Below are 26,849 nucleotides of genomic sequence, written 5' to 3'. Positions count from 1 at the left end.
TACTGAAATATTTTGTCTTACAACAAATGATATCCACGTATTGGCTTAGTTCACAGTTCAGATCAGCTGTTGGCAAACCAACCTGCAAAAAAAAGATGATAGGTTTACTGACAAAGTACTATTTTACTTAAGAAATCTATAAAGATGCCAGTTATAAAAAGTAACATTTGCTTTGCTTCAATTAGACAGTGAATGACTCTCAATTCTTGGGATCTGCCTGGACTAGCTAACCTGTATAAAGACTCAATTTTGTGGTATTCGAGGTTCATAACTTAAAATTTATTACAAAAAACTTTATCCTTTCAAGCAACGATCAACACACTTTTTGCTGATACAATTAAGTATAATGAAGCTCCTCAAAACTGAAACCTCAGTATACTGGAATTCTCTCGAGACCAAATGTAGTTAGAGTCCCAAGTTTTTCCTTCTTTAATATCATCATGCTAAATAAAACCCTGAAACTTACTTCAAACCTGGAAATGTATTTTAGCAGTTAAGTTCATGACACATGCTGAAACATTAATTATGCAGTGTAATTACTGCAGTAGGATTATCTGTAAGGCAAAGACCCAGAAAATTCCCCAAGGGCATGCAAGGGTAAAATATTACTTAACACACACCAACACAGATTGGAACAGGCTAATCTGAAGTCTTTGCATCTTCAAAAGTGCCAGCCTTTATTAATATTGAACAAGCAAGGATCAAAAACATCCCAATCTCAGGCCCAATAATATATGTAATCTCTCGTGCTCTCTCTATCTTTATCTTTCTTGATATTTCTCTATCTCGTTCTCTTTTGATCTCTATCTTGATTTCTCTTGATCTCAAACTTTTTCACATCTACAAAAACCTCAACTGAAAATCTTTCAAAACCAAAACTTTCAAAACCAGGGTTTCACTGTATTTCTGCAAGTATGACTGAATAGTGCAAATTTATTAATGTTTGTGGTTTTGCAAAAATGACATTTTCATAAAGGACTCAAATTTGTTCATTCAAAAGGATTCTACTGTTTCCACAAAGTCAGAATGGTCATTTTTCTTAGAGTCTTTAAATTCATAATTTACAGCAACCCAAAAATCCAAGAAAATTAGTACTGGCCAAAATTGTGAATTTATGCTATACATTTTTTTCCCTCCAAAAACAATTGGTAATAAAAAAAATACATGGTGTGACCAGAATGAAGGAGCTAATTCTTTTCAACGTATTAGTATACTGTCACGTATCTAAGATACTTTTTGTCTATGGGATACAGAAGATATCTGGGCTCATTTTTGTTGAACAGGTCTTGACAGAATTGACATGGTGATCATCATGGCAACTGTATGTCTGTCCACACACAAGATAAAAGTCAATGTCTAATTTCTTATCGAAGCACAAAAGTAGGCCGGCTCATTAAAAACACGGTTCTCGTGCTTTTCTAAATATAAATTTCCAGGTTTTTTCCAGGTCAGCATATGACCAGTCCTGAATGGAATTAAAGAACATTTTGGATTATAAAACATGCCTTTTCCAAATCTGAAGATGCTTCTCGTTCAAGGCTCTCCAGAACATACGTCAGAAAAGATGATCTTGTACAAAACCACAAAATGAGTCACATGAAACAAATCTGACTATATTCCTATAAAATGGCATTTAAAGCCATTTCAATGAAAAGAATACAAATTATAACTTTACTTTGCTGACCTACATTATGTTGGTACATGGAAACAATATAATGAGCAAAAATTATTTTGTTTCATTTCAAACTTTTAACTCTAAAGAATTCTAGAGCAATATATATGCATGTTATACACAGTAAACATTTCCTATCACAGTACGAAAAAAACACAATAAATGTAAAGTATTATTATCCTATCTTGTGGCGAAAAAAAGTTTAACCCTGAATTTATGTGTGCCAATAAATCTCAAGATTTTTCAACCAACATAAACCCCTTGTGACAATTTGTTTAAAAAATTCCATCATTTAAAAAATTTACAAAAGGATTGATTTACATTTTGACAAAATGCCTTCAAATTATACACTGTTGTAAAAACAAGGACTGAATTTTCTGTTAAATCAAACTGTTATCTTGTAGTTCAATAAACCAGTCCCAAAACCTGCATTGATACATGGGCTCTTTTTCTTGATATATAATAAAAGGGATGACAATTTCCCATTTCTCCTCCTGTGTTCTATTTAAGATCTGAAACCAATGCTTCAAGCTACATGCCACTGTGTAATAGTTTCGCACCAAGTTTCAAAATTTTCTAATTTGGGTTTCCTTCGAATATTCCAACCCCATTTTTCACATCTGGACATTTAGAATGGAGTGTGGGTTCAGAGCAATTACATTTAAAAAAATTGGAATCTGCCACCACCATAAGATAGATTACCAGCAGGCCTAGCAAATTTAAACTATATTATATTGACTTATAGTTGCATAAAATCAATAGGAAAATTATTTATTTTCTCAAAAATGGCAAGTATTTTAACTGTTATGTTTTTAATCCGCTGACAAACTAGACAAAACTTGGCATAGATGAAACCTGACCCAATACTCACCATTTGCGTTAATAATCACATAACTTCACAACTCTCATCCAACAACATCAGAAGTCCAATAGTCACTTGATACCAACAACAAACTCCATTTTACTCTTGTTGTACAAAATTTCAATTATATTAAATGAATGTCAGATACCTTTTGTATAAACCTGAAAGAACATATAATTCTCAACAAATTTATTTCGAGAACAACTTTTTGGCCAGTCTGATTCATCAAGCAGAGTAGTCTGGTTCCTTGCTTCATATGCTCCCTGCGTGCGTGAGCACACGTCAACTTGGTAGTCACATGATACAACTAAACTCTGGAAGTTGGTCTCGGAATAAACATAGAGAATTTTGTGCTCTTTCATTTTTGTATTTTTATTATAACCAGTATACGAATTTCATTTAATTTTTTCTACAATATTTGAAACTGTCAGTTGTGAGATTCTGTGTGCTCATGTGACTAGCAATCAAAATCGCTAGTACCAGCTCAAATTTAATCAATGCATTAGTTTTATTGTCTTTCAGCCGATTAAAGGCATAACGATCTTAATGCTCACAATTTCTGAGAAAATAAATAATTTTCATATCAATTTCATAACTCGACATAACAATGATTAAGTTTGCTCGCCCATCCAGAAAGCAGCTATGCTTTAAGACCACCATCTTGGCCTCTTGTGATTCTAGACTGGTTTTCATTCCTTCCATAAAAAAAGATACAGCTATCAAACTATCTGTGAAACAAAAAGTCTACCAGACAAATCTAATCCACTGAGCATTTGGATTGTCTCAATAAATACATTTATAGCAAGCACCCAAATGATCCATACTACAACCTCCTAATATTCTCATTAGAACTCGATACATTTAACTCACAATCAGCTCAGTTGTGACTCAAATGCATAATTGTTTTGTACGTCAAGTTGTGGAGGAAAATTCCCAGGTTTTTCCTGACTTTCATCAATATTTGCAAAATTCAAGGACTTTTAATGGTCAGAATTTTATAAAATCATTTCTCTCGATTTCCTGGTGGCATGGGAACCCTGTAAAAAAAGAGGGTCTCTTGATTGCTTACCATTTATACTTTCTTATCAGTCAAGTCCAACTGCAAACAAGATAAACTTTAATCTCCTATGATCGCATAATGTAGTGGCAGATCAGAGTCTATTTTGTATGTTCTAATGATTGGTTCTGACAAACTGCAGGGACCAAGATCTGCTGTATTATGTAGTGGAAGATTTAGGTATATGCAGGTTGCATTTGGGCTAGACTTATATGCAAGTTCTTACATTACTTGGCGGTCTTTGAACCTAAAGACCAACAATAAATACTAGCACCTAATGAATAATAAAGATTAGCAAATAATGAATAATAAAGAAGCAACGGTAGAAATTTTTAAAAAGAAAATCTCAGAATTACCTCTTTTAACAACTCTTCAAATTCTGGAGGCCATTCTTGCATCAGCGTATCAATATCAGGCATATTTCTGGAACAAGACTTCATAAATTATTTATAAAACACCAATGAAAATGGAGTCATCTACATCCCTTGCCAAAATATCAATTACAGAAGGATTTTCCAATGAGTAAACATGATATTCTTACTTCTCTGCATACCATATACACTCATATATAAGTTGCATCCAACTGCAAACTGCATAGATCCAGATCTGCCATTGCAGAGAATTAAGCAACAGCAGATCAGGGTCTACAATTTTTGCCATTGGACTTGACCTATAAAAACAAGTATAATACCTCATAAATACAAACTTTGTGAAAGTGTGAACAGATCAATGGATGGGCAGGTAAATGAACAAAAAGAAAAAATTAGTGACTAACAAAGACATATTTAGGCAATTAGTGTATTACGTGTATCAAGTTTTGAATGGTTATCTTTAAAACAGTTTTGGAGTTATCTGCCAAAAATGAAATGGTGATGTAGATGGCTGGAACCCATTTCTATAACCCATAACATTTTTGTTGGATCAGGAATACAAAGGATTCAATCCTACAGCTTCATGTCAGCTATCCTAAAGGTTGTCATAATGCACGCAAATAAATAAAAGCTCTCTTTAAACAATGCCAATTACCTTGAATGTTCCCTTCATGTTTTCTGCCATATTTAAAATCTTTAACACTATTTCATGATAAGAAAAATTATTTAAATTTTTTTAAATGTGACAAATTAAATTTTGACAAGGCACATTACTAAATATAAAATGCTTGTAAAATATAAGACTAAATGAAGGAGTAATGGTTGAATTTTAACGTACAAGTCCCCAAACTGTGTTTTTCATGTATATTGGTCATTAGACTGGTTGCAAGTCCACTTGACTTCTAATTCTTCTTTTCTGTTCAGGCCTGGTAAGTTGATGGTGAGCTGCAGCTTTACTTAAGGAAGAAGTTCTTAAAGCAGGTAGATGATTTGGGGAAAATGGGTGTTAAGTAGCTTGCCAGGTAAAAAGAGCATATTGAATTTAAAAGAAATCTTGCATTAAGGATGTCTGCAGGTTTGATACCATTGGTCATACATATAAAACTAAATCATGCTGAATAAAGGAAAGTAACTCTTACACAAACGTATTAATTAGGAAGGATGTACAGTATTTTCTCTATAAACCTGGCATCCAGTAAGAAGAAATCTAATCACCTAACTTTGAAAACTGTAAGCCTAGATCCCCTAAAATGCACAGGGTTCAGATCCCAAGATTTTGAAAATGCTACATTCTCACACTTGATTAAAACTCAAACAAATATTCTTACATCTAATTTGTCAGTGACTGAACATTAAACAACCAGATTATAGAATTTTGAGTTGTATCTGAGTTGAGCGTGAGAATGTTTTTAGTTCTTGGGGACAGGAAACTGGATCTCGTTATCAACAGCTCTAATCTCCAAAGGCTTAGCAAAATATCCCATCCTCCACATTTGGCTAGCTGAATGTCGATGTATAAACCCGTCCAACTAAAACCATTAAAAACTTTTCAAAGACTCTGTTTAAAGTCATTTAAAAGCAATTATCGTCCCATTCTGATCACTCATAATTCACTAATATTTATATAAAAAAAAGCTAGATATTATGTCATTCAGCAAAACTCAACATGAATGCCTCAGTAATGTTGACCATATTAAAGATACTGTATAGTTCTTTACATCAGCATTGTGAGATTATGTCCCTTTTGTAAATGAAAGTATTGGCAATTATTAAATTTTGACACTACGCTACACAGGCTAAGGGCTATTCCAGAAATAATGGTAAGAGGAGGTCTGATGGAACCTGTTATTTTCATCCACAAAGCATAACTATAATTTATATCACCCACCATCTATGGATGAAAGATATATTTTCTTCAACCAATACCATGCATGAAATTTATTTGCAGAAACTTTACCATGCGTGGATGCATATTAAGATAAAAGGCAGTCCTTACGATAGCTTGTTCTCAAGAAATTTTCTGAACTTAGGGTGTAGAATGTATTTTTTTTAACTCCCTTAAGAACCAAATTTGCTTGATCTTCTATAGTTAAGTTTCCTCTGACCCTTCCAATTCCATTTTAGATTTCTGGACATTTATTCTGGTGTGGGGTCAGAAAACACTTGCTTTCTGCTTGCTGAATCTGGCTTTCTACAGGTTGCTTTGGTTGTTCCAGGACAAATGTTATCTTTTATGCCAGTTTCACTCTGATATCAATTGCATCATGTGCTGAAAAACATCACCAGGCAAAAATTCATTATTTTTTCCCATCATTGGAAATTATTTCATAAATTGAAGAAAAAAAACCCACTAGGCATAATTTTTTAACTTTACTGCTATTCAACCTTCCCACACCATCATTTCTGGACTAGCCTTAAATTTTAATAGGCTTTAAATCTGTGTATACAGATGCATGTGTTTATACACTAATGGAAGTGTGTATCTGTCATTTTATGCCAATACTGTCAGAATCAAAATCCAGCTAAATATAAACAATATACAGACCATATCTCCATAAATGAAAATTACCTACTTGGAGTAGTGTACATTTGGTGGTGGTTTGGAGCGATGAAGTTCACGGATGCTTTCTATCCAGTTGTCTATATGCTTGGGATTCTTTTCTGCTGACTCCAGACTTTTCACAATCTAAAATAGAAACACTTCAGCAGGTTATGCGAAAATGATATTTTTTTTAGTTTTCTTCTAATTTTAAAAATTTAAGATATTGTGAAAGGTCAGTATCATTTGTTGGTTTTGTGGCAGCCTCAAACCAACAAGTTACTATTATTTAACTATAAAGATGATAGGATCCTTTCCAGTAAACTACATTATTAGCTAATGACTCACTTGTAATCTTTTGTAAAGCATTGAAAATTCACAGAGACAAAAGTAAATTAGTTCAGACTTTTTGAGATATAAAATGTCTACAGTTTGCTCAGTCTCAATACAAATATAGTATACAAATGTTTTGGTTTAGTTTCTTCTGTGTGGTTATACACGATTTTTCAGCACATGATAGGCTACAAAACACAGCCAATGTACACCTCTCCCTCAATAGCTCGTGCACAACAGGGTCCACAAACTAAGACCGCACTATAGGTGAAGCACAAGTTAGAGATGGACCTCCAAAAATTGAAAAATATCGCTTTGACATCGAGAAAACTGTGGGGGAGGAAGCGGCATTAGGGAACTGGGCTGCTTATTGACTGAATCCTCATTTTATAATCATGTTGATAATAATTTTTAATAACACGCTTTTTCTTATGAAGTTGTTCATTATTCTGTTTAAAAAACATTTATTTGAGAAATGTCCAGCATATCAAAGATTGTTTCAACTGGTTTCAACAAGCATCAAGTATACGCATAAAAAATATGTGTGTTACGTCAATGCTTTTTTGGTTTCCTGTAGTGGTGTTAATATCCTGCCAAATCAGGAGTCCAAAGAGCTGGGAACTAGACTAACTGTTGATACACCACCAAACAAGATTCCTTTTTTTCAAAAAACATGTGACATTTATTTTGTGAGACAATCATCTACATTGAAACTCAATTTCTGTATTGCTCAATTAGTACAATACTGATGTCGTGAATTAATTAATTGGAATTAATAGTGAAACTTCTTATCATCCATGAGGATATCTCTAAGTGCCAGTTCAAGAATTCTCTGAAACTCACTTGCCCACAATGGCCCGTATCTGTGAAATCAAACTCTTTATTTTATGAAGTATTCATTTTGCTTGGCTGCCTTGTTATCTTTGATCACATTTATGAAAGAGTCAGTTAATTTAAGGTAGTTTATGTAACATACACAATAACATTTATAAGTGTTCGATTGATCAAATAAAGACCGGGGCCACTAGATTTTAAGTTTGTAGGACTTTCGTGCCTTTTAACATTTCTTTTATTCCACCTCCTTTATTTGATTAAAAAGACATAATTAACATGATAATACAAAGGAGGCCAGCTTTTAATTCAGTGTAACAATACAACAAATACTTCCAGAAGTCAGTTATCAAGACATGGTCGGCACTTAATTAGGTTCTCAGAGAGATGCTCGCGGACATAGCTGTTATGGTAGATTGATGCATTTTACGTTTATTTACAAGAGGATACATTGCATTTATGACGATTACACTTAAAACGAGCTAAACGATAGAACCAGAACACAAATTTCAGTTGATAAAAATTATTTTATTTGTATTAATCTATTAAAGTACTGCCTCCACTCAGTGTGAATACATTTTCATTGATCAAAATTTCGTTAATTGCGGTGTAATAGGAATGTCATTTGGAAAGAAAATGTAAAAAATCGTATGACCTATTTTTTAATTTGATATTTTAGTGTTGGTTAAAATTTCCAGGCTCTATCTACTGTTTTTGATGATAAAATGAGTGATACATCAAAGTTTCCATTACCGATTTTGATTGCAATTATCTTCAAGTTCAACAGATAAGGATAAATTTTTGGGGTATTTTCTAGTTTAAAAAATGGGATCCACACCTGACTCCACGTTATAAGCAGGTTCATGAGTTATCAGGGTGCGAGTTATGGAGGGAGTGGTGTATATGGCAGAAGAAGATCCCAGGGAGACCCTGGGAAGAGTTATTGACACATGGGAAGCTACTGGAAAGCTTTCTCACATACCCACATTAGTTGAGCCAAGACCAAGATTCAAACCCACTTGGACAAAGGTGAATTTCTGTAAAGGTGGTCGCCTTCAATCGCTCACACACAAGGGGGACCAAATTGTTTTGGTACTCACAGATATTATTATATTATCTTTAATATGCTTGAATTATTTATACGTCATTAATGAACAAAAATAACAATTATTTGTTGTCTTCCAATTCCCATGTACACAGAAAGTTTTTCTTATAAATTGTATGCAAATATTAGGTTACCAATCACTATGTGTACATCTGAAAAAATAACTAATAAAAAGTGTGCCACAAATTACACACACTACAATTTACTGTGTCAACTAAACTGTCTTGCTTAATAAGTAAACATTTTATACTCACATAAATTTGAAAACTGAAGTTATATCTCTTAGGCTTCAGCTGTTACTGTACATCTGTTACATCACAATAAATATGTACCAACATCATGTTTTTATGAAGAATATGATTTTCAAAAAGGAGAACTCTGAGTACATAAATAAAAAGGCAGACACACATATTAAACAAGCACATGTGATTGATGGATAATGGAATTATGTTAAAAGGAAAATCTTGTGTTTAAACCTTTTATACATTTAGTGATGACTAATCAAAAAATCAAGATAATGACTACAATTTAATTATCACATGACATGTTGACTCCAGTGAGGTAATCGAAGAGTTTTATTGGTACATCTCAATGGTGATAAAGGTTGAGATGCTCTCATTTTAATTCAGGTCTACATTCTTCAGACTGTTTCTGTATTTTTGTGCTTGCTAAATTTGTTCAAACTATAGTTAATAAGGTAGACAGTAATTAAAACATATATGTAAAAGAATTATACATACTGAATCAACTCCTCACACAAGTAATACATAGTCCATATATGATCCACTTTGTAAATTAAAATCCTGCATATATTAGCAGCTTGTGTTTATTTCAAAATAAATTACAATCAGGTAACTTCATTATACATGGAAGAATATAAAAATAATAATACTATGTTTGTTTTATTAGTGCAAGTTGGCCTATGATCTATAAGTCTGAATTATCCTGAATAAACCTGGTCAACAAATTAATTGGGAATAGAACAACATTTTACATGGTTAACTTGTTTTTGTCATACATCCTTGACTGCAAATAGCTGATCATGACTTCTTTACATCGTGTTCTGTTGTTTATAAAACCACATATATGATCATGAAAATGCAATGAGCTCATTTGCACTTGTGACACTAGTTTACAAACATGCTCTTGTTCTATCTCTCTCTCTCTCTCTCTCTCTCTCACACACAAACTGTTCATGTTAAATTCAGTAAATATGCCAGCATTAATATGGTATTAACCAGAAGTGTGATTACACATCACATATGCAGTGCCCTCTACAAGAAAATGGCAAAACCCAGAAATTAAAGCCAATTTCTCCTAAACTGAACAATTCTGCTCAGATTGGACATATGTAGTAAATAATGTGAACCCTTTCAAATGAGTACATGTTAAACCTTAGCTCAGACATTCCCTTTAAAAACAAAATAATTTCTGAGCAGTAACATCACATATCATAGTTCAACTAGGAACAAAATGATGGACCATTTATAAATACATGAACAAAGAAATAAAAAATAATGATTTCAAGATCTGTCAAATGTCTTGTGTACAAAGATCAATATTTCTGTATGTAAAATGTCTTCTGTACAAATGGTCAATATTTCTATATATCAGATGTCTTCTGTGCAAAAGGTCAATATTTCTATGTCAAATGTCTTGAGTACAAAAGGTCAATATATCTGTATGGTCTACTAACCAGTTTCTTATCTGTGCTCTGTTTGGAGATGGCTCTTAACTGAAGGTCAAGAACAACAGGGTCAGATTGCTTGGCACAAGGTTCATCAAGTACAGACAATCCCAGTGTGTCAGGTTTGTTATCCGGCCGAGGAATCTGTAAAGGAAATACATATGACTTGACCACTGTAAAACTCCATTCTAAATACAGCCTTTCCTCATCTAACCAAAGAAAGCCCCACCCCCACCAAATGTCAGATATATCTGTTGGAAAAACAAATTACACCTAACCATTCTATACTGTACACTGTTGTACATATTTGTAAAAGCAAAAGAGACCAGTCATTTAGCTTAGTTAACAGTAAGATTATGGTGACATTCTGTGTATTAGGTAAATGACTGGTTAGTCACTGCGGTGATCACAAAATATAATAAAATAATGACAAATCATTTGGTGTCACATTGCTTGCTCAATAAGGTGGTAGATAATGGCTCTGATTGAATGAAAGATGTCAAATTCAAGTACTCTGCATAGGAGTCAAAACAGAAAATCATCAACAAAACTTGTAGTTTTCTTATGGATGGAAGTACATGTACCATTTAAAAATATTCTGTCATATCAATAAGTAAATGACCTACTAGATGGATAATGCATTAGGGCAAAGGAATCTGCAGATGATAAAACACAAATTATATTACAGTGAGAAAGTTTGATAGCTCTGAGAGCTTTTTCACATTGCAAGATTGGATTTATTTACTAAATGTTTATTGTAACCTATACAGGATTGTTGTTTTTCTTATCTGAATGAATGAAAAACATGTGAAAGTGCCAATGCTGCCATATGTCATAAATTTCACCATTCTTCCAATCTAACTTGGAAGGGTGGAAATGATTTGTTAAAAAAATCTATCTGACCATAACCATTCTTTGAAATAACCAAGATGTTAGGTTTAAATGATGTTTAGAATTAAGAGGCACCAACACTTAATTCAGTCAATGAAGCTGCTCATAACTCTGTTCTTTCTTGGGACTGCTCCAAAAGTAGTGATGTGATACATTCGACAAATTCCATAAGTGACTAATCTAATAATAAGAACATTCATACGTGCCAACAAATTCATTTGAGGGGGAATGAAGAGAGGCAGACCCACATTTGAAGTAGATCTGAGAAGAAAAAGTGTGCATTAGATAAAACTAAGACTTGGGAGAATATTGGTGATCAGCTGGGGTGCTGGAATACTTTTGAAGGATGTACATGGGCTGAAACAATCTGACAGAACATGGTGTTGGTTTCATATTTTTACAACAGTGATGCCATCACATCTTGTGTTCCAGTTTTCAACTGAAATCAGTTGACCCACAGGTGTCACCAATCACATCAGATTAATTTATACACATGTGAAAAAATGGCCTGGCTTCTCATTTTGAGGGAGAAATTACATGGCTCAAAATTTGATGAACCACTGACATTATCCGGTTTTAATGAAACCCAATGATGTTGAGTACCATAATATTTCAAGAATCAGTATTATTCATGTGATTTGGCATGTACAACTTTTTGCATATAACAGCAACATTGGGGCTTTAATGTAGTTTAGCTATGCCAGCATGCATACATTATATAACTCTTACAATCTGAACTTTCTAATGCAGCTTTATAAGTACAGATGATGTAAAATTACCAGGAAAACATGCAAATACACTCAGTATGAAATAGTTAGCTATATCAACTGCAACAGACTGCCACTGCAAAATCCTCATGCTATTATCTGTATATTCAGAACCCCATATTCTCCCCCAATGGTACTTAGCCCCCCCCCCCCGCCAATGATCAAAGGATCACAATGCAAAAGTCATCATGTGTATATGATGCTTGACCTGCATAGGATAATACAATTCGGATACAAAAATATCTGAAAATGTCACTGGAAAAGAAATTTGTGCACATTTGATCTCTGACCCCATCCCAGACCTCCAAGGGTGGAAAACCAGGGATGACACTTCTCTCACTGATGGTTCACATTATGCAACATAACTACACAAATTCTGTGAATTTCTGATTTCAGTATTTGAGAAGTGGTAGAATCAGACCATATGGCAGCTAATAATATCAATGACACATTTTTTTTAAAAAAATGTGGGATACTGAGTGGTATATTATTTATATGAATAAGAGAGAGAGAGAGAGAGAGAGAGAGATGCAGAGACATAGAGACAGAGAGAAAGAGAAAGAAAAAGATAAAAATGTCAGTGTAGGTGGAGGTGAACCAAAGAATGCACACAAAAAAGATATGTGTACACCTTTAACTTTTATGTCTGATGACAATGGTAATGTTGGACAAAGGGGAACTTTTATGTTTGATGACAATAATAATAATAATAATAATAATGACCTTATTTAAAGAGGGTAACACAATTAGCTAAAAACTAATCTACCTTGAGGCCCTCATGCAAAGGAATTTATTTATTTAAGCTGCATCTCTGAAGCCACTGGATACATTGGGTTTGGAAGAAGGAAATAGAGTGGGCATTTCTAATCTCAGCTGGAATACTATTCCAGAGCAGAGTTCCAGAGTATTGGAAACTTTTTTTAAATAACTCCTTATTTGGTTTGGGAATTTTATACTGTTTGGTAGACATGGATCGCAGGTGGGGAGTATTACCAGGTAGCCTATACTGGAATAGTGATTGTAAATATTCAGGAGCACTATTCTGAGATATCCTGTACATTAATTTGGCTTTTCTCAAACAGATTCGGTCTTTAATAGGTAATATTTTTAACCTACCAGCTAAACTTTCCTTGCTTTCTTTCTGGATTGATATTAGCCCAAATGCTCTTTTTTGAAGATGTGCCAGCTTTGCTATGTTTTTATCATTTGAATTACCCCATACTGTACTACAGTAGTCCAAATAGGGCTGTATGTAACTGTTATAAAATAGTTTCCTGTGCCTTTCAGGGAGAAAATGTCTTATCCTACTGAGAAGCCATAAACTTGAATTGACTTTTTTACTGGTATGTTTGATATGTTCAGTCCATGATAGGTTATTATCTACCAGAACACCAAGTAGCCTATCATGACAGACTATTTGCAGATTTGTATCCTTCCATGTCAGACATAGTTCATCACTATCAAGATTTGTCCTTCTTTGCCGTGTTGAGATAAGTAATATTTTAGTTTTACCAGTATTTACCACCATGCCATTACATGTGCACCAGTTTTCCAGTTTGTTTAGTGCATTCTGTAAAGAAATTTCGAGCTCATGCTTTGTGTTTTGGATGTCTGACAATGTTGTGTCATCTGCATAGAGATCTGTAGATGATATTGAGTCTCTTAGTAAAAGTGGTAGGTCATTAATAAATAAAATGAATAGTAGTGGACCTAGAATTGAGCCTTGTGGTACTCCATATCTAATTGTTTCAGGTTCAGACAGAACATTATTTATGTAAACATGTTGTGTTCTCTCATTTAAGTATGAAGTAAACCATCTAATTGTTCTTTCATCACACTGGTAGATTTTCAGTTTCTTCAGAAGGATTTCATGATCCACCATGTCAAAAGCTTTCCTGAAATCTACAAATACAGTTCCTATTATTCTACCTTGGTCAAGTGCTTGAAGCCATTTATCAGTTAGGGAGATCAAGGCAGTCTCACAGGAATGGTTCTGTCTAAAGCCTGATTGATTAGGGTGTAACAGCAAGTGTTTGGTTAAATATGACATGAATGAGTCATGGACATGTTTTTCAATCAATTTTGACAAGTTTGGTAGTATTGAAATTGGTCGGTAGTTATCAGCATCATCCTTAGAACCAGATTTGTGAATAGGAGTTACTTTTGCAGTTTTCCATATTTTGGGGACAGATGAGGTTGCAATACTTAAATTAATTATGAATGTTATGCTATCTACAATAGCAAAGGCAGAAGATTTAATGAGTCGTGGACCAATCTGATCAAGTCCTGTAGCTTTCTTGGTATCAAGTTCACTGAGACATTTTTTAACAAAGTTTTTTGACACTGGTGGGATAGAGAAACATACCTCCTTTGAGATTTTACTGCTGCAGAACTTTTTCAGTTCATTAAAGTTGTTTTCTATCACTGGCTCTTTTAACTTTGTGGTATTGTTGATGAAAAAATCATTGAAAACATTTGCAATGTCAGTTTCATCAGTGACTATGGTGTCATTTACCAGAAGTGAGTGAATTTTATTTGTCTGTTTTTTGTGCGTTCCTCCAGTGAGTTCATTGAAGACTTTCCAAATGGAGTTTGTGTTGCTCTTTTTGTTTTCAAGCAATGATTGATAATAAGTTTTTTTAGCTTTTTTGATCATACTTGTTATTTTATTTCTCCATACTTTATATTGTGCATGGTTTTCCATAGCCTTGAATTTGTCTCGTGTTTTCATAGCATCTAGGATTTCAGTAGTAAGCCAATTAGGTTGAATATCAGTCTTTACTCGATGTACTTTCAGTGGTGCATGCTTACATACTACATCCATAAATAAGTCAGTCCACACCCTCATGGCTTCATCTATGTCATCCAAATTTTGGATCATACTCCATGGAACTTTATATAGGTCATTGAGAAATTGTTCTTCATTAAAAGTTTTGAACGATCTGTAAGTGATCGTTTTATGTGTATTTTTCTTATTTTTCTTGCATTTAACCTTTCTTGTCAAAAAAGTAGGATAGTGGTCACTAAGACCAACATTTGGTACATTAACACAAGCCACATTGTCTGGTAGGTTAGTATAAATGTGATCAATAAGAGTGCTTGATTTTTCTGTTACCCTTGTAGGCTCATTTACCAGCTGGTCTAGGCCTAATGATTCAATAAATTCCATCCAGTTGTTCCTTATTTGAGTATTGAGAAGGTCCTTATTTATATCTCCGAGTATATATGTTTCTTTCTCCTGTGCTAGAACATTTTCTATTTGTTTCAAAAAGTTATCATTCCAAAACGCTTTGGAGGAAGGTGGTCTATAAATGAAACCAGCTAGGAAAGATTTTGCATTATTTTGAAAAATTTCCACTCAGATACTCTCAATTTCATGTGACTCCAAGTCAAGTTGCCTTTTTACATTTACATCTTCCCTAATGTATACAACAAGACGCCCCCTGCTGTCTCTCTGTCCCTACGAAATGGTTTATTGTAGCCTTGACAGTGAAATAGATCATCATTGTGGTTAGCATTTAATTTGGTTTCAGTGAGTCCTAAAACATGTATATTATTTTCCATGGAAGACAACATTAACTTAATCTGGTCTATCTTTCCCACTATACCTTGTACATTTAAGTGACCTATGTTAAAACCTTTTGTATTTAGTTTCATATCAATTACATGTATGTCATCATGCAATGGGGTACTCACTGAGATTGTCTCCATACTGCTTTTATCATTCTGACATCCTATTTCTATATTTAAATGTTCATATATATTAGCATCTTCAAAGTCACATACAAACCCTGAAAATCCATTTACATTTGCATCTACAATAGTGTCCATTGAATAGTTAGAGTTAAGAGTCCCACTGGGTACATTTAGTTTTTTTGTAAATGAAGCGTTGGCATTCTCCTCTTTGCCAGCTTCCTAATATGTATACATTGATGGACAAAGTCTTTGTTTGTGTCCATATTTATGGCACCTAAAACGCTCGATCTGTTTGCCATGATGGCATACCTGTGTCATGTGCCCAGTTTCTCCACAGTTAAGACAACACTCTTCATTAAAGTGCTTGAAAATAGGGGCATACATGTTAATATTTCTCAGCAGCTGAGAGGTTCCTTTTCTGCTTAGATGAATTTTGTCTCTTTGGTAGAGACTAAGGTTGACATCCTGATTCTGAATAAAGAAAGATTTGTATTGTGGAATGTACTGTAGGTTGAAATCTTCACATAAGTCAATTATCAGATCATTTATTTCTTTGGCCTTGGTGTCCACACAAGGAGGTAGTCCCGATATCATTAATTTACATGTATTTGGGCTGCAATATCTAGCAGCATACAATAAACTTTCAAAATCTGTTTTGAGTTGATTTAGTGACCTTCCCTCACAGGCATCATTTCCACCTACTAAAATAATAATTTGTTTGTATTTGGTTAGGTCACTGTTCATTATTCTGTCAGTGATGTTGTTGATTTTTGCACCTCTTAAAGTCTGTACATCTGTTTTACAAAGTCTCCTTGGTATTATACTTATGTTAATGTTGGACAAAGGGGAACTTTTATGTCTGATGACAATGGTAATGTTGGACAAAGGGGAACTTTTATGTCTGATGACAATGGTAATGTTGGACAAAGGGGAACTTTTATGTCTGATGACAATGGTAATGTTGGACATATGGGAACTTTTATGTTTGATGACAATGGTAATGTTGGACAAAGGGGAACTTTTATGTCTGATGACAATGGTAATGTTGGACAATGGGAAACTTTTATGTCTGATGACAATGGTAATGTTGGACAAAGGGGAACTTTTATGTTTGATGACAATGGTAATGTTGGACAAAGGGGAACTTTTATGTCTGATGACAATGGTAATGTTGGACAAAGGGGAACTTATATGTCTGATGACAATGGTAATGTTGGACAAAGGGGAACTTTTATGTCTGATGACAATGGTAATGTTGGACAAAGGGGAACTTTTATGTCTGATGACAATGGTAATGTTGGACAGAGGGGAACTTTTATGTCTGATGACAATGGTAATGTTGGACAAAGGGGAACTTTTATGTCTGATGACAATGGTAATGTTGGACAAAGGGGAACTTTTATGTCTGATGACAATGGTAATGTTGGACAAAGGGGAACTTTTATGTCTGATGACAATGGTAATGTTGGACAAAGGGGAACTTTTATGTCTGATGACAATGAAAGGGGAACTTTTATGTTTGTTTGCAGTGGTAATGTTGGAAAAGAGGTGAATGGATCATGCATTTTTGTCCCTGGTAAATTTGAATTATACAGCCCTAAGCAGAACCTACAAGTTTTAATTAGGAAATAGTCAATTTGCATTGGAAAAAACCTTTGTTCTGACCTACTGATATATTTATTGCAAAACTATTACAAAACAACATGACAATATTAATAACAAAAAATCATTTCCTCACCTTGATAAATGCATCAATGTCTCCAACAGAAGGAAGGAAGTCTGGTATAAATGGTTTTATTTTGTGCTCCAGTTCAATTGATTGAGGAGTATACCTACAAAAAAGAAAATACATAGCTTTCATCTTCAAATTCTTTTCAATGTTCCAAAGAAGCAGACTTATGCTGAATAAATATTCTAATATTGAGTATCTATTTAAGTAAACCACAACATATTTTTTACAATTTCCAATGCATCATTATAATGACACTCTACAGTTTTGTATTTTGCAATGGTTAGATTTTTAAAGAAAAACAATTTCCCCAGTTATTCTCACTGGTTAAACTTGCTCTTTAAAAATACAACCTTGTATATCTTAGAGATTGTTAAAAGAACTTAATTCCCCTTATTTGGTGCATGGATGATGAGTGTAATATGGGTTATATAGTAATAGGCTTGGCCTTACTTCAGATGTGCACATATCTAAAAACTGCTAGCTCTGTTTGGTCATTTTCACTTCCTGAACTTCAGAGGTAAATTGTAAAAACAAGGAGCTGACAACTTTTTTTTACATTTTACATATCTGGTAATTCATTCATGGCACTTTCAGAAGCTATTGTCTAGTCTGGCAAAATTTGTCTTCCCTGTTTAAAGAATTGCTAAAGATAGCGTACTTTAGACTAATTCAGGTTAATTTTTCAAGGATATGGAAGCAGTCATTTTGATTAGCTGAATGCTCAGACCATGCACAATTTCCACAAGTACAACATCCAAAGTAATTTCAGCCACAGTATATGAAAGTAACATAGAAGTATGCCAACATTATCTCCACTGTGCATGTTGCAAATGCAAACAACTTCAACTTGCATCTGTCACTTTCTCAGAAGTTCATAATATCTGTTGAGCACTCTATGAACAAAATCATTTTTCCACATACGTGAAAACTCTCAAACCAATAAACTCAAGAAATTATTTTTAAAAACCTAACAGAAAACATGACATTTGTAATGCACCATTTGTTTTTCTGCTCCTATATCATGCCACTTCTTTATTTATTTTTCTTACGTGAATTTTTCAAACCCATCGATTTAACACTAATAATGGTACATATATTCATTTCAATATTTAACTTACATTTAATTTAGATGATTAAAAATTTATTCTAACATGAGTCTGTTTTGTCTCCCTTTACAGTGCATGGAAAGCAAGATGTATTTATCTTGCACAACAGATACGTTTTTGGATACGTGTCATGCAGTGCTCAGTAAGATATTGGCATACTTCAATAAAATGTCAGCTGAGTACCATGGGTGTAAAAACACTGAAATTTGTTTATTTGTCATCTTTGAATAAAAATAATGACCTGAAAAGAGGCATGTATTTCAAATAATAAATTACTATTTTCAATATTGCAATTTTTATTATAATCCCCTCATGTTGTGCATGCTTATGGGATTAGTTAAAATTGTAAAAGTAAAAAACATTATTTACCTGTGGACACAGATACCACTATTCAAATCATTATTTCCTACTCATTTGAAAGAGAGACAGAAGGAAGGAAATATTTATTACATGAAGATAGCTGATTGGTTTTATTCTATCCTGACAATACTCTAATCATACAAAAATTAAGAAAATATTCAGTAACTATTGTAAATTTGTTTATTATCTGGCAAATCTGTATTATTCAAGGAATCAAATCTAAAAATTACTGTGATGTGATGTGATTTGGATTTTTAACGTAGGTTTAACAATTGTTCAGTCATATCACTATGATGTCTGCAGTCTGGCAGTTTATAGTGATGTCTAGCACTGGGGCATCATGCCATAGACTTGTAGCATGACGTCCCACCCAGTCACATTAACCTGACACCAGGCCAACCAGTCCTAACACTAACCTCTTAATGCTGAGAACCAAGTGAGGCAGCTGTTAGTACCATTTCTGTAAGTCTTTGGTATGACTCTGCCGTGGATCAAACCCACGACCTTCCATATCCGAGACGGACGCTCTAACCACTAGGCCAATGGAGTGGTCCTAAAAATTACTATATACTCACTTGTAAGCTAAATCCAACTATAAACTGCACAGACCCAGACCTGCCATCACACAATGCAACGACAGATGTGGGACTATATAGTTTCTTAGGAGCAATTAGTAGAACATACACAATACAGACCCTCATTTGCCAGTGCAATATGCAGTGAAAGATTAGGGTTTACACTGCTTGCAGTCTGACCTGACTTGTAATCAAGTACACATGGTATACATTATGTAATCAGTATACCAATTATCATTAGAAAACATAGGTCAGCTTCACATTTTCAAGAGTTGGAGGGGGGGGGGGTCATCTTTTTAAATATACACTTAAAAATAATGTTTGTAAAAATCCAAGTTTAGATTGCAAATGTTTCTGACTCACCTGGTGATATACTGGAATAGTTCTTTAATTTCTGGAGTCACAGGGAGATTTTCATAGTCTTGAGGATCATATGCCCTGAAATGTGATACCTTTGAATTGTATATAACCCATTATGCTGTCAAACTGTATATAAATCCATTATACTTTCAAAATGTATATAAATCCATTATGCTCTGAAATGTGATACCTTCGAATTGTATATAACCCATTATGCTGTCAAACTGTATATAAATTCATTATACCTTCAAAATGTATATAAATCCATTATGCTCTGAAATGTGATACCTTCGAATTGTATATAACCCATTATGCTGTCAAACTGTATATAAATCCATTATACCTTCAAAATGTATATAAATCAATTCTGCCCTGAAATGTGATACCTTCGAATTGCATATAACCCATTATGCTGTCAAAATGTATATAAATCCATTATACCTTCAAAATGTATATAAATCCATTATGCTCTGAAATGTGATACCTTCGAATTGTATATAACCCATTATGCTGTCAAACTGTATATAAATCCACTATACCTTCAAAATGTATATAAATCCATTATGCTCTAAAATGTGATACCTTCGAATTGTATATAACCCATTATGCTGTCAAACTGTATATAAATCCATTATACCTTCAAATGTATATAAATCCATTATGCTCTGAAATGTGATACCTTCGAATTGTATATAACCCATTATGCTGTCAAACTGTATATAAATCCATTATACTTTCAAAATGTATATAAATTAATTCTGCCCTGAAATGTGATACCTGCAAATTGTATATAACCCATTATGCTATCAAACTGTATATAAATCCATTATACCTTCAAAATGTATATAAATCCATTATGCTCTGAAATGTGATACCTTCGAATTGTATATAACCCATTATGCTGTCAAACTGTATATAAATCCATTATACCTTCAAAATGTATATAAATCCATTATGCTCTAAAATGTGATACCTTCGAATTGTATATAACCCATTATGCTGTCAAACTGTATATAAATCCATTATACCTTCAAAATGTATATAAATCCATTATGCTTTGAAATGTGATACCTTTGAATTGTATATAATCCATTATGACCAGAAACATTATGCCTTCATATTGTATCCATTATATCTTCGAACTGTATATAAATCAATAAATTCCAATCAAAAGTAAATTGTTTAGTCTAAGTTACCATACATACTTGCACTTTTTGAATTCAATCAAGGTTTTAGAAAAATGCAAGGTGTTGATTCATACTTCATACAACAGTGGCACATCACCACAATCATGGCTATATAGTGTGAACTAACCATTAAGTAGTGACCATGGAAAAAGTAAAGACCTTGCTAAAATCATTTAAAGAATAGTTTCTAGGAAAAAATAATGAGATTTCCTCACAAATCTTCTGAAAGCCAATATTTTCTTCATTCTAAAATTTCAGTCGCAAAATAGAGCTTGTTTTGGCTGTCCATTTATACATCTATATGTCAACTATATGCATTTTCATTTTTTAAAAAAAATACCCTTCCAAAGCCTGGTGTTCATCTTCATCATCATCATCATCATCATCATCTTCATCACTGGACTCAGACCCTGTCTCTTCCTCCTCATCTTCAGAGTTGAACTGTTCCTGCTGAATCTGAGCTCCTGCCATGCCAGGACCTCCTGTCCGGGGTGGCATGGTCAGTGGCTGTGGCTGACCACTCTGTAACAAAATAAAGATGATCTTCTTGTTTCTATGGTGTATACAGATTAATATTATATAGAAAAAAAATCTGATTTACTGTATATATTTGCATGTAAGTCCAAATGCAGATTGCACAGATGGAGATCTGCCATCACATAATGTACCAGCAGATCTGGATCTATGCAGTTTGTTAGAAGCAATTAGTAGAACAAAAAACATAGATCCAGATCTTCCTGAGTATTATGCCATGGCAGATGGACTTGATTTATAAACAACACTATACAGTAAAAAAGACCATGCTTCTACAACCCCAAAATTGCCTTATCAATGCATGTTCATTAGTAATAATGAAGTATCTATCCCTCATATAACAGACAAAGCAAGAACAAATTACTACTCCGGGAGTATATTCTAGACTGAAAAACTGAGGGGGAGGGTTTCAATATTCTTCCTCCATTTAAGAAAAGGGAAGAAATGTTCTGAATATTGGGAAAATTTAAAGAAGAGAAGAAAGGAAGGCCTTGCAAATCATGATTCTAACCTATTTGTTAACTTTTCACAACATTTTTGAGAAATAAGACTAAAAGGGGCCCTCACCAGTTATTATGTACTTTTGAGAGAGTGACATATGTAAGGTGAAGTTGTTTGCATTTAAAACATGCACAATGGAGAGAATGTCAGCATAACTAATGTAATGTGGCTGACATTTCTTTGGATATTGTACTTTGGAAACTGTTCATGATCTAAGCACACTGCTAACTAAAATGACTGCTCCCTTGCTAAAAAAATCAGCCTCAATTAGTCTAAAGTACACTATCCATAGCAGCTATTAAAATAGGGAAAATTAATTTTGCCAGACTAGACAATACCAGCTTCTGAAAGTGCAATGAATGAATGACAAAATATATAAAATGTAAAATAAAGTTATCGGCTCTTTTTTTTATACAATTTACCTCTAAAGTTCAGAAAGTAAAAATGACCAAGTGGAGCTAGCACTTTTTGAAAGGTGCACATCTGAATTAAGGCCAAGATGTATACTATAACCCATATTACACCCATCAATCATACATCACAATAAAGGGAATCAAAGGTTCTTTGAACTATGCCTAAGATATACAAGCTCTTTTTTAAATTGCCAGTATAACCAGTGAGGAAAGCTGTGGAAATTCTTTTTCTTTAAAATTCTAACCCTTTGCAAAATATGAAACTGTAGAGCACCATGAATATGTGTCTCTTCTGCAGAGATTGTTTGTGAGGACCTTAGTAATGAGCAGCTTTCAATAAATAAATACAAATTTAGACTGTTTTAATCCTTTTTGTCCAATATGCTGAATGTTTTGCTACATACAGTGATGCCTGACTAGACTGCTGTTCCATGCCTCATAAATATATACCATGATGTTACAAGTAAGGTCATCATGTATTGAGGAAGATTCAATATCGAATCTATGATTATCTACAAGAGTATACTGCCTTAAAATGAGACTGCCTTATAGTGAGATTGCCATATCATGAGATTGTCCTGTAATGAGACTACCTTATAGTGGGATTGCCTTATAGTGAGACTGCCTTATAATGAAACTGCCTTCAGTGAGACTGCCATATAATGAGACTGCCTTATAGTGGGATTGCCTTATAGTGAGACTACCTTATGAGATGGCCTTATAATAAGACTGTCTTATAGTGAGACTGCCTTGTAATGAAGTACATCATACAGTACATGTAACTTTACTGTTACATAACTACAGTTATCTACACGAGTATACTTCCTTATAATGAAATACATGATATGTGTAACATTTCTATGACATAACTTAACTATTACATAGTAAAAAGATATCCATGATAACAACTGCCTTATATAAAAGAAAAGTGTTATAATGAAAGGTTCTGTAGTGAGGGAGTGCTGCATATATGAACATCTTAGAAGAAAAGTTGATTTGCTCTAGAGAAGGTGAAGCATTAAGTTGATAGATCAATGGACCCATTTCCTGTGCTGGACTTTCAACCCGTCAAGTCAGACCTCAGTTTTTCTTTCTGAAGCTTTTAATTTTAACTAGACTGCACGAAGAATAATAAATTTAAACTTTTACCGAAAGGTCTACCCACCATCTTGATGCTGGTTATCCATGACATAATAATTACTGATGTGTGACATAACACATGCAACAAATTAAATAATTGTTTAGCTAGAAAACAAAGTATATACCAGGATTTGACCAGAGCACTGCAGAATTATGGAGTATTTTGAATTACAAAAATAGATACTTTCATTTGTCTTCAATGACGCCATACAATACTACAATGGGACATTAGTTGACAATACTACTACAATAGGACATTAGCTGACAATAATACTACAGTCGGATATTAGCTGACAATACTACAGTGGGACATTAGCTGACAATACTACAAGCTGAGCAAAGCTGTGCTTCTATTTTCTATCTTGAAACATTCACATACTAGACAATCAAATAATGATATGTTGACAAAGAAACTTCGAAGCATATATCTCAAAATCTGACTGTCATGTAACAATAAATATATTTTAACATCTATTAAAAAACATACACAACATTCCACCATCCATGCATTAAAAACAGTGCATTACTTAGTGATAAGACTTCCACCATCAGCTGTCCAAAACAAACTGCAAATCTTGCCTTGCACGAATGCCTACATTACAAGTATAGTGATCCCTCACTATAAAGTAACTCTGAATAACATTTTTCCTATTATTGGGCATTTATGTATAATGCGCTAGCAGATCTGGGTATATGCTATTTGTTTTGGCTATTTGTAATCAGCAGAATCAACAAGATAAACCCTGATCTGATGATGCATTATGTGATGGTAGATCAGGTCTATAATGATTGCAGTTGGACTTGACTTATAAGTGAGTATACATGGTACTTCTGTATAAGATAATGTCACTTATAAGATGGTACACTTTTATAGTGACCACAAAAGTGTTATAGTGAGGGATTACTGCATTACCTTCTCTTTACATACTAACTGTAAAATTATAGTGGGGGAAAAAGGTACAATATTTATAAAATGATATTCCTGTATTAAGACTATTGAGTGCAATACAGCCATTGCTGTACCAAATCATGAATGCATATAATTACTGGTGCAGAAAATTTCCATCTTTAACACCGTACTTAGCATATCACCTGCAAAAAAACATGTTACAGTGTACAGAAGCCATTATTTTGTTCATTTACTAGGAAAACTCCATTGTACAAAACAAAAGTTATAGTAAAAGTCACACTGGCAATGTAGGCGTTCAGAGCCAACTATTTCAGTAATGAGTGTCACTTTTTAGCTTTCATTACAAAACTATTAAAAGGCAATTATTCACTTTATTTGGATCGATATTCCTTTGGAAGATCATTTTTGTACACACACCAAGAAGTACATACAGGAAAATCGATGCTAAATTATGTGGACATTTTGGACAAGGTCAACCTAAAGATGTAATTAGTAAAAACCTGACTGAATGTCATGTGCTGTGATATCGCAATGAAAGCAGCTTGTGTTGGAAAAAATATCTGGCTGCCATTGTTAAAGTTCACAGTGATCAATAATTTACATGTGTAAGATTTTTGATGACATTTAAGGAACAGATCATTTAACAATCAGGACTGAATAGGCACTGGTTAATCTATTTTAGTTTGAAATTTTAGAACAATAAATAACATTTAATTTAATGTGAACAAATACACATACACGACCACACTGACATATACTATAGGCGATGGCCATACTGAAAGTACTACAGCAAAAAAATGTATATTTAAAATGCATCCAGCTTCAAATTGCAAAAACACAAACCTACTATCCCATAATGTGTTATGAAATCAGGGCTTTACTGTTATCTCCCATATAAGGACAAGAAGTGTAGACTCTGATCTATTTGTGCTTTAAACACCAGCAGTTCTAGAACTGTGTTCTGGACAGCCGGTGTTTTTCAAGGTATACATTAACTAATATTGTTTATACAGGGGAACAATTTCATATAAAATTCATAACAACAGTTTTCTCGTGTATATGTATAATAAATAAATTAGTTCTATGCCATAAAAAATATAGATGATTTTATCAAGTACCTACTTTTGTTGCTTAATGAGGCATGTACCCAAATTCTATGATAGACCCACATGGATAATAACTCCATCCCAACAACACCCAGGTTGGTTTCCCATTTTGGTGTATCACAGGATGACTATTATATATTCTGAAAGATTACTTTGACATAATAATTAATACATGATCTTGCCAATAATGCAGCAGCTATGCTCTCATGTCTCCCACAAAAAGGCTGAGGGACTGGGAATTAGGTGCAGTATCAAGCCAATCATGGGCAAAACTCAAATCAAATATGCTCAGAATCTTCACTGAAATTAATGACATATCAGATCTTGCTAAGTTTGATGCATGAAGCATCTAACACAACTGGAACAAACAAATCTGTAGGCTTGTTTTCACAAGCCATTAAAAACTGTAAGCCAGTAAAGAGCCAGAACTACTTCAAATATGGTCCAGATTGACTGATATTAATTTATCTATGCTAGATATATATAAAAAAAAGCTTTCCAGAAAGGTCTGGTTGATATCAAACAAAAGATTTAGATCCAAAATTGTTTAAATACATTAAAATACTTAACTATTCTAAGTAGGTTAAGAACCATAGCTCTAACTCAGCTTCATCTAAGACCCTGCTGAGGAGTACATTTTGGCAAATGGCACTGAATTAAACAACGACAAAAAAACAAACATGTGATTGCTAAAGTGGTCAGAATACACTGAAATATTGAATTCTTTTATAGGCCTTGTCTCTAAATAATATCATCAAATTCTGATTATAGTAGAAATAGTCTGAGACTGTTAAGGTGAAGCTACATGGCCTGTTCAGTTCAAATCAAATGGAAAATGTGAATCCTGGAATACTGCTAAACAATCAAGGGCCATAATTCCAAGAAATGTATGTAGAATCTTCCCATTGTCAAATTCGGAGCTCTTTTTGAGGCAAAGCTTCACAGCAAATTTAATTAAATTATAATTATAATGTGGAAGCTGGTGTGCTCACAAGGTTGTGAATTAGCCACTTCAAGTTGACAATCAAGAGCCATAACTCTAGAAACGTAGCCAGAATATGCTTATCATCAAACATTTGAGTTCTTGTTGAGATCAAGCTTCACAGCATATTTG

At 33.7% G+C, this 26,849-nt stretch overlaps 1 protein-coding gene across 4 annotated transcripts in view; it reads right to left on the bottom strand.

The window, feature by feature from the left end:
• The window catches only part of LOC149794224 (intraflagellar transport protein 46 homolog), a 69,523-nt gene that overhangs the window by 11,559 nt on the left and 31,115 nt on the right, over positions 1-26,849 (bottom strand). For all 4 annotated transcript variants that reach the window (XM_089968342.1, XM_089968344.1, XM_089968343.1 and 1 more), the window contains 7 exons: positions 21,472-21,653; positions 19,948-20,022; positions 17,550-17,643; positions 10,467-10,601; positions 6,536-6,648; positions 3,948-4,014; positions 22-82 (listed from right to left, as the gene is read on the bottom strand). In XM_089968342.1, the coding sequence (XP_089824468.1) occupies positions 22-82; positions 3,948-4,014; positions 6,536-6,648; positions 10,467-10,601; positions 17,550-17,643; positions 19,948-20,022; positions 21,472-21,653 (727 nt within the window). The remainder of the gene's footprint in view (positions 1-21; positions 83-3,947; positions 4,015-6,535; positions 6,649-10,466; positions 10,602-17,549; positions 17,644-19,947; positions 20,023-21,471; positions 21,654-26,849) is intronic.

Source organism: Sinohyriopsis cumingii, chromosome 8, assembly GCF_028554795.1.
Source record: "Sinohyriopsis cumingii isolate HCF-2022 chromosome 8, ASM2855479v2, whole genome shotgun sequence".
Lineage (NCBI taxonomy): Eukaryota > Metazoa > Mollusca > Bivalvia > Unionida > Unionidae > Sinohyriopsis > Sinohyriopsis cumingii.
The sequence above is the reverse complement of the archived record's forward strand: the minus strand, read 5'-3'. Positions and strand labels throughout refer to the sequence as shown.